Source organism: Papio anubis, chromosome 1, assembly GCF_008728515.1.
Source record: "Papio anubis isolate 15944 chromosome 1, Panubis1.0, whole genome shotgun sequence".
NCBI lineage: Eukaryota > Metazoa > Chordata > Mammalia > Primates > Cercopithecidae > Papio > Papio anubis.
Window position 1 is genome coordinate 54,996,529 of NC_044976.1, and position 14,126 is coordinate 55,010,654.

At 43.4% G+C, this 14,126-nt stretch overlaps 1 protein-coding gene across 1 annotated transcript in view; it reads right to left on the reverse strand.

Annotated features, from left to right (window-relative positions):
- PLPP3 (phospholipid phosphatase 3) overlaps positions 1-13,662 on the reverse strand; it is an 82,874-nt gene extending 69,212 nt beyond the window's left edge. Inside the window, exon 1 of the mRNA XM_021942027.2 lies at positions 12,989-13,662. Within this exon, the coding sequence (XP_021797719.1) occupies positions 12,989-13,127 (139 nt within the window). The 5' untranslated portion in view covers positions 13,128-13,662. The remainder of the gene's footprint in view (positions 1-12,988) is intronic.
- Between the last annotated feature and the right edge of the window lie 464 nt (positions 13,663-14,126).

Below are 14,126 nucleotides of genomic sequence, written 5' to 3' on the forward strand. Positions count from 1 at the left end.
CACTGCAACCTCCGCCTCCCAGGCTCAAGCAATTCTCCTGCCTCAGCCTCCCGAGTAGCTGGGATTGCAGGCACCTGCCATCGCACCTGGCTAATTTTTGAATTTTTATTAGAGACAGGGTTTTGCCATGTTGGCCAGGTTGGTCTCGAACTCCTGACCTCAGGTGATCCGCCTGCCTCAGCCTCCCAAAGTGCTAGGATTACAGGCGTGAGCCACTGCGCCTGGCCTAAAGTCCCTCCTTTCTTTAGAAAGCCTTCTATAGAATCCAGGACCCAGTGGTATTCCTCACCTCAAAATTCAGAGCTAATAGTCCATTCTAGGGTGTCCCGCCTTTTCACCCACAAAAATCCCTCACGGTTAATTCTTGCCCCTCTATGACACATCTAGAAGACACCTGTACTTACCAAGTAAACTATATTCCATATCATTTATTTATTTTTGCTAATCAAAGCACAAAAAGTATCAGTCTCATCTTACGATTAGCAGAAATAAACAAGACCAGAGTGAACTGACAGCTGTCATTCACATCACAAACACAGCATGCTTTTGACCAGTCTAGGCAGAGGCTGATGAGTTAGGCTTGACAAGTTAATCACTGGTGAAAGTTCAGTATGCCTAGATATTTCTGAAGTACTGAGAATAGCAGAGGATGCCCCATGATTGACCTAAAAGACCTCCACAGGTCCAGAGAACCACCAGTCCAACTCATTTTGGATGATGCCTCAGGGGTTGCCAATGCGAAAGCCAGCATGGAGTGATGGAGAAAAGCATGGGATGCAGAAACACGTGGAGAATATAGGCAGTAGAGCCTAGTAGTTAAGAATGACCTCACCAGGCAGATGTCTGACCCCACCTCTCAGACTCACTGCACCACCTTTGGTAAGTTATTTTTAACCTCCCTTACCTCAATTCTGTAAAATGGAGACAATAGTAACAAGTACTTGATAGGCTCATTGGGAGGATCAAATAAGAGAATGTAACACGCTGCCTAACCTGGTGAGAGGTACCTAGCTAGCACTCAATCAATGTCAGCACTGATCATTATTTAGTCAAGCTTGAGTCCAAATTCCAGCCCCAATACATATCAGCTGTAAGAAGTTGGGCAAATCATTTACCCTGTCTCAGCTGCAACACCAGGTTTTAAACATTTCCCTTATTCTGTTATTAAAAAGGTTAAAATGAGATAGCATGCGAAGCACCTAACAATAAATGTGGATCCCTTTTCCTCACCTTTTTGTAATACTTGAGGTTTAATTTTCATACACTTACAACTTGATTTTTTAGTGCATTTATAGCTCAACTCATTATTCAGGATTTGTATTTGTGTCTTATATTCTTTAATATTTCTTGGCATCCAGCACCTGAGTCTAAAAGATACATGGTAATTTTAGTCCCTAAGATGACAACTATAGATCAACAGCCATATATCCAGAGGGGAGAAAAGGGTGAAAAAATCAGCCTAAACAGGAACTGAATAGATGGGTTTCGGTTTCATGCCTTTAAAATACTGTAAAGCAGATCCTAGGGATATATAGGTTTTACTATTTGCATGTTTAACTATTTCCAAGCTATTCTGAAGATCCATTCTTTTTTCTGCTGAGACAAGAGTCTGTACGTTACAGCCTGCTTTGTGGAAGCGCTACTCAGTGGGTGAGCGGGTCTAGTGACCACCCAGCATCGATTTCCCAGTCAGCTTATTGTTTTCTGCTCACTCATCTTAAACCCAGCGGCACCACTAAACTGATTCAAATCGTATTTCTTTGTGAAAAATCCCTCTAAAAACAAAGTGTCGCTTTAGTGGTTTTATGAATATGTTAATTCCAAATCTTCCGGAAAATTCTGGCATTGTTTCCCTTACATATTTGCATTAATCTTAAGGTATTTCTTTTTTTTTTTTTTTTTTGAGACGAAGTCTGGCTCTGTCGCCCAGGCTGGAGTGCAGCGCAGTGGCACGATCTAGGTTCACTGCAAGCTCCGCTTCCCGGGTTCTCGCCATTCTCCTGCCTCAGCCTCCCGAATAGCTGGGACAACAGGTGCCCACCACCATGCCCAGCTAATTTTTTGTATTTTTAGCAGAGACGGGATTTCACCGTGTTAGCCAGGATGGTCTCGACCTCCTGACCTCGTGATCCGCCCGCCTTGGCCTCCCAAAGTGCTGGGATTACAGGTGTGAGCCACCGCGCCCGGCCCAATCTTAAAGTATTTCTAAAACGGTGCAGCCACTATGGAAAACAGTTTGGCAGTTCCTCAAAAAGGTACACATAGAGTTACTATATGATCCAGGAATTCCACTCCTAAGTATATAGTCCCAAGAGAACTGCAAGAATTTATATGGATATTCATAGCAGCACTATTCATAATGGCCAAAAAGTGGAAATCACCCAAATGTTCATCAAGTGGTGAAGGTAAAAATGAAATGTGGTATGTCTATATAATGGAATACTATTTGACAATAAAAAGAAATGAAGGATACATGTTGCAATATGAATGAACCTTAAAAACAGTATGCCAAGCAGAAGAAGCCAGTCACGAAAGACCGCATATGATTATACTTATATGAAATATTCAGAACAAGCACATCTATGGAGAAAGAAATTTGATTCCTGGTTGCTGTAAGATGTGGGAAGGCGGAGGAAAAATGGGAGAGATTGGTAGTGGGTACCGTTTCTTTTTGCAGTGATGAAATGTTCTAAAATTGGTTGTGGTGGTGGTTACCTAACCATGAAGATATTAAAAACCAATGAATCGTGTGCTTTAAATAAATGAATTGCATAGTATGTGAATATCTCAATAAAGCTCTTTGAAAAAAATACCATTGCAACCCAGGAAAAACCCTTTCTCTAAGCCAAGAGGATTTGTAGCCCACTTATTTTAAGGGGCATTTGAGAAATTAAAGAAGTCCAGAACAACAACAAAAGAATATAACTCATAGCCTCGTCTTCATAATAAGGCTATGCACATAAAGAAGCATTTACTAATGGATTTCGTAAATCTCCTATAAATCCTGCATTTAAAGTGTTTCTGGAAGGAGTAGCCTCACCATAGTTCAGAGGCTCCCAACCTGGAGTTCAGGAAATACCTGTCATGTCTTTCTTATCCAGCCCTCTCTGCTCCCGCCACAGTACCCTCGGTTCAGCTTGCACTTGCTACCCCACTGGTCTTTTGTGCCTCTGCCTCCCATTTGCCTACTCTCAAATCCAGTCATCCCTCTCAAACCCGAATAAGATTAGATTCATTCCCTCCTCCAATCTTTTCATGAATATGTTCATTCCAAAGGTCTTTTACAAAACTCTTGTATTTTTCTTACATATTGTAACTAGCCTTTAGTTTTTTTTGTTTTTGTTTTTGTTTTTTTGAGATACAGTCTCGCACTATCACCCAGGCTGGAGTGCAATGGCTCTCTCGGCTCACCGCACCCTCTGCCTCCCAGGTTCAAGTGATTCTCCTGCCTCAGCCTCCTGATTAGCCGGGATTACAGGCGCCCGCCACCACAGCTGGCTAATTTTTTGTATTTTTATTAGAGATGGGGTTTCACTATGTTGGCCAGGCTGGTCTCAAACTCCTGACCTCATGATTTGCCTGCCTCGTCCTCCCAAAGTGCTGGGATTACAGGTGTGAGCCACTGCGCCCAGCCGCCTTTAGATATTTCTAAAATGGTGCAGCCACTATGAAAAACAGTTTGGCAGTTCCTCAAAAAGGTAAATGTGGAATTACCATAGGATCCAGCAATTTCACTCCTAGGTGGTAGGTTTCTCTGTGAAATCTTCCAAAAGAAAAAGAAAAAAGAAAACTCCATTTGCTCTCCTGGTTCACCAAAATAAAGCTCAAATTCCTTAGCTGCCTGCCATACCCAGTCCCCTTTCATAATCTAGCTCTAACCTATCTCTCCAGCCTCATCTCCAATGACCTCCTTTCTTCCCCCACACAATGCAAACACACAATATTGACATTCCAGCCTCCAGCTACTCACCCTTCCCAAATAGGTCCCTGCTTCCAAGTCTCAGCACCTGTGCTTCACTCTGCTGCAATACCTTCTCCCTCTTCCTGGCTTGTGAGGTATTATTTATCTGGCAAGACCCAGCTCCACACCCTCAGGCAAGCTTCATCACTCTTCACTGTGCTGCTAGAATAGGCCCTCCCCTAAGGCTCCAGAGTCATCACTTACATAGTGTTTGTCATTTGGGGAAAGCCTGTTTCCCTTTCACCAGCCTGGGAATTCCTTAAGGCCACGGAAACCCGGGGGCCTGGCACATAGTAGGTGCTCAAGAATCATCTGCAGAAGACAAGGCTTATACCTGAAAGACAGGTACAAACACAGGCTTAATAGGCTCTCTAGAAATTATACTGATTGACACCACAAACTAATTTGGGGGCTAGATACAAAGAAACCATCAATGAGAATGGCTTCCTTCGTGTCAATGTAATCATATGTATTATGTGTTTTAGGGATACATAAACAGGAACCAAAGCACACTACTTATTATGACAAGGCGCTTACAATGATTTGCATTTCTCTGCAAAACTCTTTAGGCATATAATTTTGTTAATTTGTGACAAACCTCAAAAACACACTTACCAATACCCTGATTGCAATATATACTTTCAAAGCACACAAGAAATCAAGTTGCTTTCAAAGGTTTCCAAAAGAGTCTGATGTGCGTTGTTTTGTTTGGTTTGTTTTAAATTTGGGAATTTAAATGCAGATCATAATTTATAATTTAACCCAGACTTAAGGGAAGAATAGTTTTACAAGGATGTTCAAGAACCTGACCTAGCCTTCTTTTGAACATTGGCACTGACAATTAATGCATGACCATGAGAAGCCTGTTTAATCTGAGACTGTTTCATCCTCAGTCACATGAGAATAAGGAGAGTTTGTTGAGAGCCTTTTAAAAAGCAAAAATACATAAATAAATAAATAGAATAAAAAGCAAAAACTTCGAAAACATGATTCTCTTTTTTCTCCCCTGAGATACATCATTGGAAAAAGGTGGCACTGTTCCAGCTCAAATCATTCAGCAGTGATCTTGGTAATAAGCACTTTCCCGAAAAAATACCAGTTTGAAGAAAAGTAATATATCAAAACACTGCCTAGTCCTTCACATTTGTCCCATGTGTCTTTGGCTTCACTCAGCCAACATCCACCGATATGGATTAAAAGTTAAACCTGTTTGTCTTGTTCTTTTTTCTACTGACGCAGGCAGATCTCTGGAGAACTCTACCTCGTGAATAATATCAAATTTCACACCAACAAGAACACATCCGAAAAGCAGAATGGTAGAAAGGCAAGACCTTGGTTCTAGGTCCTGCTCTTTCACTATCACTGGACAATTAACTAACCAACCAAGACCTCCAGTTCCTGTTTGTGAACCAAGGGCACTGACCAGGACGTACTGACAATAATGACAGCAGCAACTACCTCTTGAGTGTCTCTATGTGCCAGGCACTGTACTAGACATGTCTCCACCACGTCAGAGTGCACACAGAATCTCATTTCATAAATGAATATTTATGAGGCCTCACAGAGATCAAGTAAACTTGCTTAAGCTTCTATGGCTAATAATAGTGAGCAAACTCCAATCTGACTCCAAAGCCTGTGCTATTCCCCTCACACCTCTCTCCCTTCCCCAGCTCAAAAAGGCCTATTTTTCTAACTGACATTAAAAAATGACCTTGGTATTGTTGTTAATGAAATCTCCAAGGTACCTCCAAATTCTAAAGATTCCATGAATCTAGGTGATGAGGAATTGCTCCAATGGTTATTCTCTTTATTATGTCTACAGAGAAGCTTATTCATCACACTTTAAGCTGCTTTGCAATTATTTACATATTACTCTGTCTACTCCATGGCCCAATAATATCCTTGAGTTAAGACTCTGAAATAAACGAAATGGAAAGAAATGAAAAAGACTGCCTTGAGTGCATTAATTGCATTGAAAAGTGGGGCAGCAAGGTAAACTGACAAGAGCTCTGGAAAAGTTGGTGCCTGCTTTCTAGCTGGGTACCCTTGTGCAAGTTACTTAACATCTCTGAGCTACAGTTCCCTCATCTATAAAAGGGATCTAATCTCTATATCACAAGATTGGCCTGTATAATAAATATGGGAGCCTAGCTCAGTGCCTTCCTTCCTCAGCAAATACAGAGGGTCCCCTAGATGACCAGCATTTGGATCTTTCCAATCATTGCTGTTCTTTCTTTGGTTTTTTTTTTGGTTTTTTTTTTGTTTTTTTTGAGAGAGAGTCTTCCTCTAGCACTCAGGCTGGTGTGCAGTGGCATGATCTCGGCTCACTGCAGCCTCTGCCAACTGGTTCCTGCCTCAGCCTCTGGAGTAGCTGGGATTACAGGCACGCGCCACCATGCCCCGCTAATTTTTGTATTTTTAATAGAGATGGGGTTTCACCATGTTGACCAGGCTAGTCTCGAAATCCTGACCTCAGGTGATCCACCCACCTCAGCCTCCCAAAGTGCTAGGATTACAGGCGTGAGCCACTATGCCTGGCCTTGCTGTTCTTTTTAGTTAGGTTTTCCTCTGGGCTGTTGAATGACATGAATGACATAAGTAAGAGCTGACCCTAAAACAGACCATGTGTCTAAATTCTCTCCCACCCTTCCTAAGGCCTATCTGTCTTTCTCTCAAGATAATATGGCCTTCTCCCTTTCAAAGGAGAAGAATGCAACCACCAAAGCCTATTGAGGTTCCTGCACTTTGACTTTTCCAGAAAGGGTCAGGAAACCTGCCACTGCTTTCCTTTAGCTAATGGAAAACATTTGTGTCCACTCTGCTTGGTGTTTTCTTGGGATTCTTCTCAGAATCTTTTTCCTTAATATAGTTCAGGCAACTTTGCTGCCAAGATATAAAAGAAGATTTTATAGAACCATTGAGGAGTAAGAAAACTGGGAAGAAAATGAAAATTCGACTCTATGAAGAACAACAGCAACTTAATTCCTACCTGATGATGATAACGTGACTTTGAACTTTTCAAAATGCTTTTAGATTAATTATCTTACCTGAGTTTCACAACAAACAGGTATTACCAGGCTTGTTTATTTTACAGATGAGGAAACTAAAGCCTGGAGGAGGTTAAATAATTTTTGCCCAAATTACACGTTGGCAAAAGGTGGCTGTTAGCTTTATGTCAGGATTCAAACTCAGATTTGGGGAAATCCAAAGCTTGTATTGTTTCTACACTACTTTGCTAAGCTTATTTTATCTTCTAAAGGCTTTATTTAGGAATCTAATTTATTCCTGCTTCACCTTGCACTCACGCACAAACTTCAATATCTCAAAAGAAAATATTTAAAATTAACACCTCATTTATCCAAAGGGGTCACATGGCTGGCAACTTCAACTACGTAGAGTTCGGTTTACAACCAGAAAATACATAAAGATTTTGGCCTCTTGGCTTTAGAAACAACACCAAGTCTTTGCACTGAAAGTCACGGGACACCTTCAGGTCTGCCCCCAGAGGTAATTTTCCGTTCGAAAGAATTCTAGCAAGCTTGATTATCTTTTCTGAAAAAGACAAGTGCACTGGTCACAAACGAACAAACAAACAAAAAAGTATAGACAACCGAACAATGCAGAAAATGCCAGAACATTCAGTACAGGGACAAAAAGCCCACTACATAATTAAATTGCCCTTAAGATATCAGCTGTTAAACAACATAGTGATTCTAAAATTGGCCTGGTAAGAATCACCAGCAGTGTTTATAAAATACAGAATCCCAGGTCCTGGCTCAAAGCCAGCTGAATTTGAATATCCTGGAGAAGAGTCCAAGAATCTGTATTTCATACCAGATAGGCCCCATGTTAGGTGAGTTTATGAAATACTGGTGTAATAGGCAACCCTAAAATAAAGTATTACTCCTCAAATAATGTGTACTGGATTGAACTGACACAAAGGACAGGGTTTCTCCATAAATATAACTGCCTACACAGGGAAGAAGCCCTTGACTATGGTCTCATTAGCATCACGCTATGACCAACTGGGCTTCCTAGCCCAAACAACTGCACAGGAAAGGGTAAAGGAAGAATCTAAAATTGACAGGCAATCAAAAGGGTTAATCACACCTGTAATCCCAGCACTCTGGGAGGCCAAGGCGAGCAGATCACAAAGTCAGGAGATCAAGACCATCTTGGCCTACACGGTGAAACCCTGTCTCTACCAAAAATACAAAAAATTAGCCAGGCATGGTGGCTCGCGCCTGTAGTCCCAGCTACTCAGGAGGCTGAGGCAGGAGAATCGCTTGGGAGGCAGAGGTTGCAGTGAGCCAAGATCGTGCCATTGCACTCCAGCCTGGGTGACAGAGCAAGACTCTGTCTCAAAAAAACAAACAGACGAAAAAAAAAAATACCCTAACCATTTTGGACAGTGAAGAAAAAGTTTTTAACCATACTAGAAAAGTCAACAGGGCTTACCTACTAAATCATCCTAGGCTGGAGTGCAGTGACACAATCATGGCTCACTGCAGCCTCCAACTCCTAGTCTCAAGGTATCCTCCTGCCTCAGCCTCCCAAGAAGAGAGGCTACAGCTGCAGGCTTGTACCACCACGCCCAGTTAATTTTTGATTTCTTTGTAGAGACAAGGTCTCACTATATTGCCCAAGCTGATCTCGAACTCCTTAGCTCAAGTAATCCTCCTGCCTCTGCCTCCCAAAGTGCTGGGATTACAGGGGTAAGCCACTGTACCCAACTGAGGCTCTTTTCTTTATTTTCATCTGTGTAGGATGGTTGGCTAGGCAGTTTACCAGTTGATTAATGAAAATATGTAAATTTCAGGAAGTAGGTGAAAGGACACATATGGCCAAGGAAAAACCTTGTCAGTTTCTCATGGTATTGCCTTAACCTTAGTAAAAGCAATGCTTACCTCCCCTCCAGAATTAACACCAACTTAAGCTAATTTTCAACATCAATTCTTTGGTCATACACATATAACAATTCAATTAATGACAAATGGTCCACGAGAGGCAGTGAGTAGGTTTCTACATCACAATATCTACCAGTCTAGGCTTATAAAATTGTTAGAGCTAGAAGGACACTGAAAGTTGGTCTAGTTCCTTCCCTTTTTTTTTGCAATGATAAAGAAACTGAGACTCAGAAAATTTTAATGAATTTCTCCAAAGCTGTACAGTGCAGTGGCAGTACAAGACTATAATGCCTGTCTCTAGTTCGTGATGATTCACAGAGCTAATATATAATGAAGAGCTCAGCAGAGTAGATGCATAAGGCAGACATTCAGCATATGTCAAGTCTCTAATGTCAAGCCTCTACTAGAAATCGGTCACCGTATGTTTAATGGCAACATTAGACATAAAACCACACAATCATTTTGCAGATGGAAAAAAACTGAGACACACAGAAAACCAACTCATCCACACAACGCAACTGGCCAACCTGAAACCTGAAGCTTCTAAGTGTCTCTTTTCACAATACCATGCTGCCCTTCTCTCACTGTTAAAAGTAAGTAATAATAAATTATGACTCTATGTATCCCATATATAGAACCAGTTCTAGAATTTTAGCTCAACCATTTAGCTGGAAATCAAAAAACATCCGAAAACGTGGTGGAGCAACCAAATTAAATAGCATGGTTGCTGACCACCCAAATTCTGTTTCACTGACCGGAAGACTAGGACCAACTTTATTTTTCTGCTTTGGTGCAAATGGGTAACTGAGAAATCTGGAGAGGCAGAACTTTCTGCAAACTGAGCTTCAGAATTTTCTGATGAGAACCTCAATTTCAAGATTCTTCAGATGGGGGAAAGGACTCCACTCACGCTAAACTGAGAATTGGGGATCAATTCAAATTGACTTCACTGTTAATCTATCCTTCCCTTTTCTGAGACATGGTTTCTGGTTTATAAAACGGAGATAATCTATTCATAGGGGTTGCATTAAAGAGTGTATATATGAATTTATATAAAAAAGAGACTAACAGAGCTTAGAAAGACAATAATTGTTCCTCCCTTCTTACCTGGGAATTGTTTGTCGCTCTCCTGTAACCCCATCCACCACAATCAATGTACAAAAACCAGGAGGTGATAAACATTACTTAATTAAAAGGAAAACAAAATCAATTTCAGAAAAACCTATCACGCAAAGATTCATAACTGTATTTAAAAGCAATTAATCTGCAAAGATAGCTGTCCAATGAAGGGTAAACTCCCACTGGTGTTATTTGACACCAGATTATCTTGGCTTTCCAACGAGAGTGGACTTCTGTCTTTTCACCAAGAATTTAACGTTCTAAAAAGGTATGTGAAACAAGTTAAACTACTTGCATATTTCCACTTACATAACACTGACATAGCACATCAACTTTTATTTTTTCCAGATACTAGATGAAGCTTGGTGTATATTCTTGTGGGAGAAGAAACAGAAAACTGTCTCTCTTCTTAATATATTAGTGCCCTGTAATCCAGACCATATGATCAATAAACTATATAAAAATTAAATCATACTGACGGTCTTAGGCAAAAAGTGGAAACAATTTTTTTTAGGACAGTGATGTGTGGAATATTAAAATCACATGTTGTACTATTAATTTTTCTTTTGGAAGCCAAATGGAGTTCTCCTGCATAAATATCTCACCTAAATAATGTTTCTCTTGCAAAGAATTTTTCCTATTAAAGGTGTTTAAGAGACATTTAATTAGCGATACTGTGATTGGCCTGTGCTCAGGGGAGACACTGATCAATAAGTCACTTTGAAAATGTTGCCATGGTTTTAATGGCAAAGCACCCCTTAAAACAAGTAGCTATGTGCCTCTATAATAAAATACGTGGTCGTGACAGCTTATTGCTTTTTGGAGATAAACAAAATCATTTTGTTCAAACATAGGACCAACAGTGAATAAATATAATCAACAGGTTAGAATATTAGCTTTGGGGGGGATGGGAGATAGGTGGGGCAAATGAAGAACTGAAATGTGTGTGTGCCCACACATGTATGCACGCACACACACCTTTTTTACACCTTCTATGTACAACAGAGTAGCTTGGGTTTTTACATCCCTGGCTAAACTATAGCTGATGGGTGTGTCTTTTTGCAAATTCCTTTACATCTCTTTCCTTTTCCCTTTCATAAGACACCACCTCTTGGGACTGCCTTCTGAAATCACAAGGGTGGAAAGGAAATTGTACAAAGGCTGTCAAGCATGTTCTAGCTCTGCTTTCTTAATCACAAAGTAGGAGGTAGGAGAGTATCCTGCACAGGCAGTCTAGAAAGAGCTTTCCCTGCCACCAACAAAACACACTGAATAAACACAGGGAGTTCCAGTCAAGTTTACAGCAAACAGCTTCCATGTGTTTAGTGCTTCCTTATACTCCCCTAGGACCAAGGAGGGTCTTTTAAAAATTCAACAGCTTGATTACAAGACTTTAAGTAGTAATCTGTCCCACTGTGCATGATAATAAGCCAGCTGCCTTCAGGAAGGTAGGCCCCCCAGTGACAATTCCTTTACATAGCATCTTAATGTTGAATTAATATTGAGAGATGTGGAAATGGGATGTGCCACCTGAACTACAGTGACCTTTCTTCCCTTCCACTCTTCCACAGAACACAATTATACCTTCAGCTGTCTCTCCTTATCTGAAGGGGACTGTCCTTATTTTTAAACTCTAAGAATCCTATCTTTCTTTACTATGGACCATCAAGAGGACACTGCACAATAAGGACAGTGCTACAGCAAGAGTCATGAACACCAGGGAGGTGTAACTCCAGCCTAAGAAGTCTCTGCTCTGCAAAATCTGCATGGACAAATCCATTTCAAAGGGGACTTAGGTCTCCGTGCAGGAGTTCTATTTTAAGGGAACTGAATTGGGAACACAGATGTTTCTTCAGTTAGCAGAGTTGGCAGAACAGCTCCTGGACCAGATCCGAGTTCTTAATGCAGGAAGGGGCCTCGGAGAGCATCTACTTCAACCCACTCATTCAACTCAGAGGAAACTGAGGCCCATGAGGCAGTTAGGTGGCACACCCAGCAAGTGGCAAGAGCAGCAGTGTTCTGATGACAAGTACTGTGCGCTTTCCATTACACCATGATTCGCTTAAAAAAAAAAAAAAAAAAAAATCCTAGGCTGACTTCAACCTTGGAAGTCCTGTTCATTCGTGTGAAGCGCTTTCTCCCTCCCCTACCGAGTTCATAAATCCTCCTCACTCTCCCACTCCAATTCCTTTAACTCCCACCGCTCTTCCAGCTGTGGCTCCCAACGACCTTGGAAAACAGAAATGGATCATCGCCTCAACTTTCTGGGAGTGCAATTAAATTTGTGGTCCCCAAACAAGATCGCAGCTGGCTTTCCCAGTGCCTCAACGTGCCCATCAGGGAAATGGGGCTCATCATCCCTGCTGCACCAAGTCAGGGAGTGGGTGAGCTAAAACTGATGCCCGTGAAGCCGCCTATCACCTGGCACACAGTAGGCACTCAAGTGATTGCCGAAGCCGTGCCTAGCACCAAGCCCGGGGAGAGCACCTCCAGGAGAGAAGCAAGTGAAAAGGCCGGCTAGCCAGTCTGGCGAGCCTGGGCAGCAAAGGCGGAAGGGTTGGATGTTTACATACAGCCGCGGTAAGGCAGCTCGGCTCCAGGCAGGAGCCCGGCTCTCGGGGCGATCCATTTCGCTCGGATGGAGGGCGACCAGCTATACGCTGGCCCTAGAGCACGGCTCAACCAACTTCCCCTACGCTAAAAGGACTAACCCACACCTTCCGCGGGATTCCGCCCGGGCTTCCAACCTGGAGACGACTTTTATCGAGCTGGTTTAACAGTTGCCCACGAACGCTTAAGCATGCCCAGACCCACTCAAGTACAGGCCAGGAAGTCGGTGGGATCGGGGAGGGCGGGGGCTTCGGGCCCGGGCGGCGCGAAGGCTCCCCAGGAAGGCTGCGGGGGCGCCCCGGAGCTGACAGCGCGGCGCGGCGCGGCCCCGGGCTGGGCTGGGACGCGCGCCGAGGGCCGAGGGGCCGAGGGACAGCGGGGCTGGGCTCACCCATGAAGAGACAGAAGAGGTCGAGGCAGATGAGCAGCACCCGCTTGCTGCCGCTCCTCCTCGGGTTGTTGTTGAGCGCCGGGCTGCCGCCGTTTTTGCTCTCCGGGACGATCGCTTTGTCGTACTTGTAGTTTTGCATGGCGCTGGCTGCGGCGCGAGCCTCCCGCCTCGCGAAGACGTCCCGCAATAGCAGCCACACACCCAGGCGCCCGAGTCGCCTCCTGGCCGACGCTGCTGCGGAGAGTGGCCGGTTGGCCCCGGCTCCGGGCGCGGCGGCGAGAGTGCAGCCCGGGCTGCCTGCCTCCAACTGCAGAATGTGGTGTTTTCTGCTCTTCCTGCGCGCCTCTGCTTTCCTCTCTCAACCCCAAATCGTTCGAAAGTCCAAGGGGAAGAGAGCCAGATCCCGAGCAGAAACTTTTGCAGAGCTGCGCAGCTTGGGGCGCGCTGGGCTGGCGCGCGTCTGAGTGCGCGAGCGAGCGAGTGGGCAGCGCGGGCGCTCGGCCACCTTCCTCCGCAGCTGGTTCCTTAATGAATGGGAGCTGCGCTGAGTCCAGCAACTCCGGAGCGCCAGCCCCAACTCCAACTTTGCCTCCTCCTCCTCCTCCTCCTGCTCCTCCTGCTGTTGGTGCTGCTGCCGCGGCGGCTGCTGCTGTGATCGCCTGGGTTTGTTTTCTGCACTTCTATTTCACGAGGTCCTTTAAAAAGAGAAGACGTGGGGGGAGAGAGAAAGAGGGACCTCCTTACTTGGCTCGGATGGGATTCTGAAAGCACAGCCCCTTCCTTGAGCTGCCTAAGACGTAGGATAATTAAGGCCACATTTTCCCCCACCCCCTTCAAAAAAAAAAAAAAGTCCTAAAAGGAAAAGTTGCTCTCAAACCAGAGAAACCGGGAGCCCCTAGCGTTCAGAAACACCAAATTGTCACCAAAGAAAAAATATATATAAATAAAAAGAAACATTTTCTTGCTGGCCTTGGGTCAAGTAAAAGTTAGGGCTGTACGACGAAAATGCATTTTTCCTCCCTTACAAACATGAGGCCTTCACGTCTTTGTTGTGACTTGAATTGTATTACCCTGAAAATATAATTTTTAAGGAAAACTAGTTTTTTGTTTGTTTGTTTAAGATCTTAACATCCAGCAC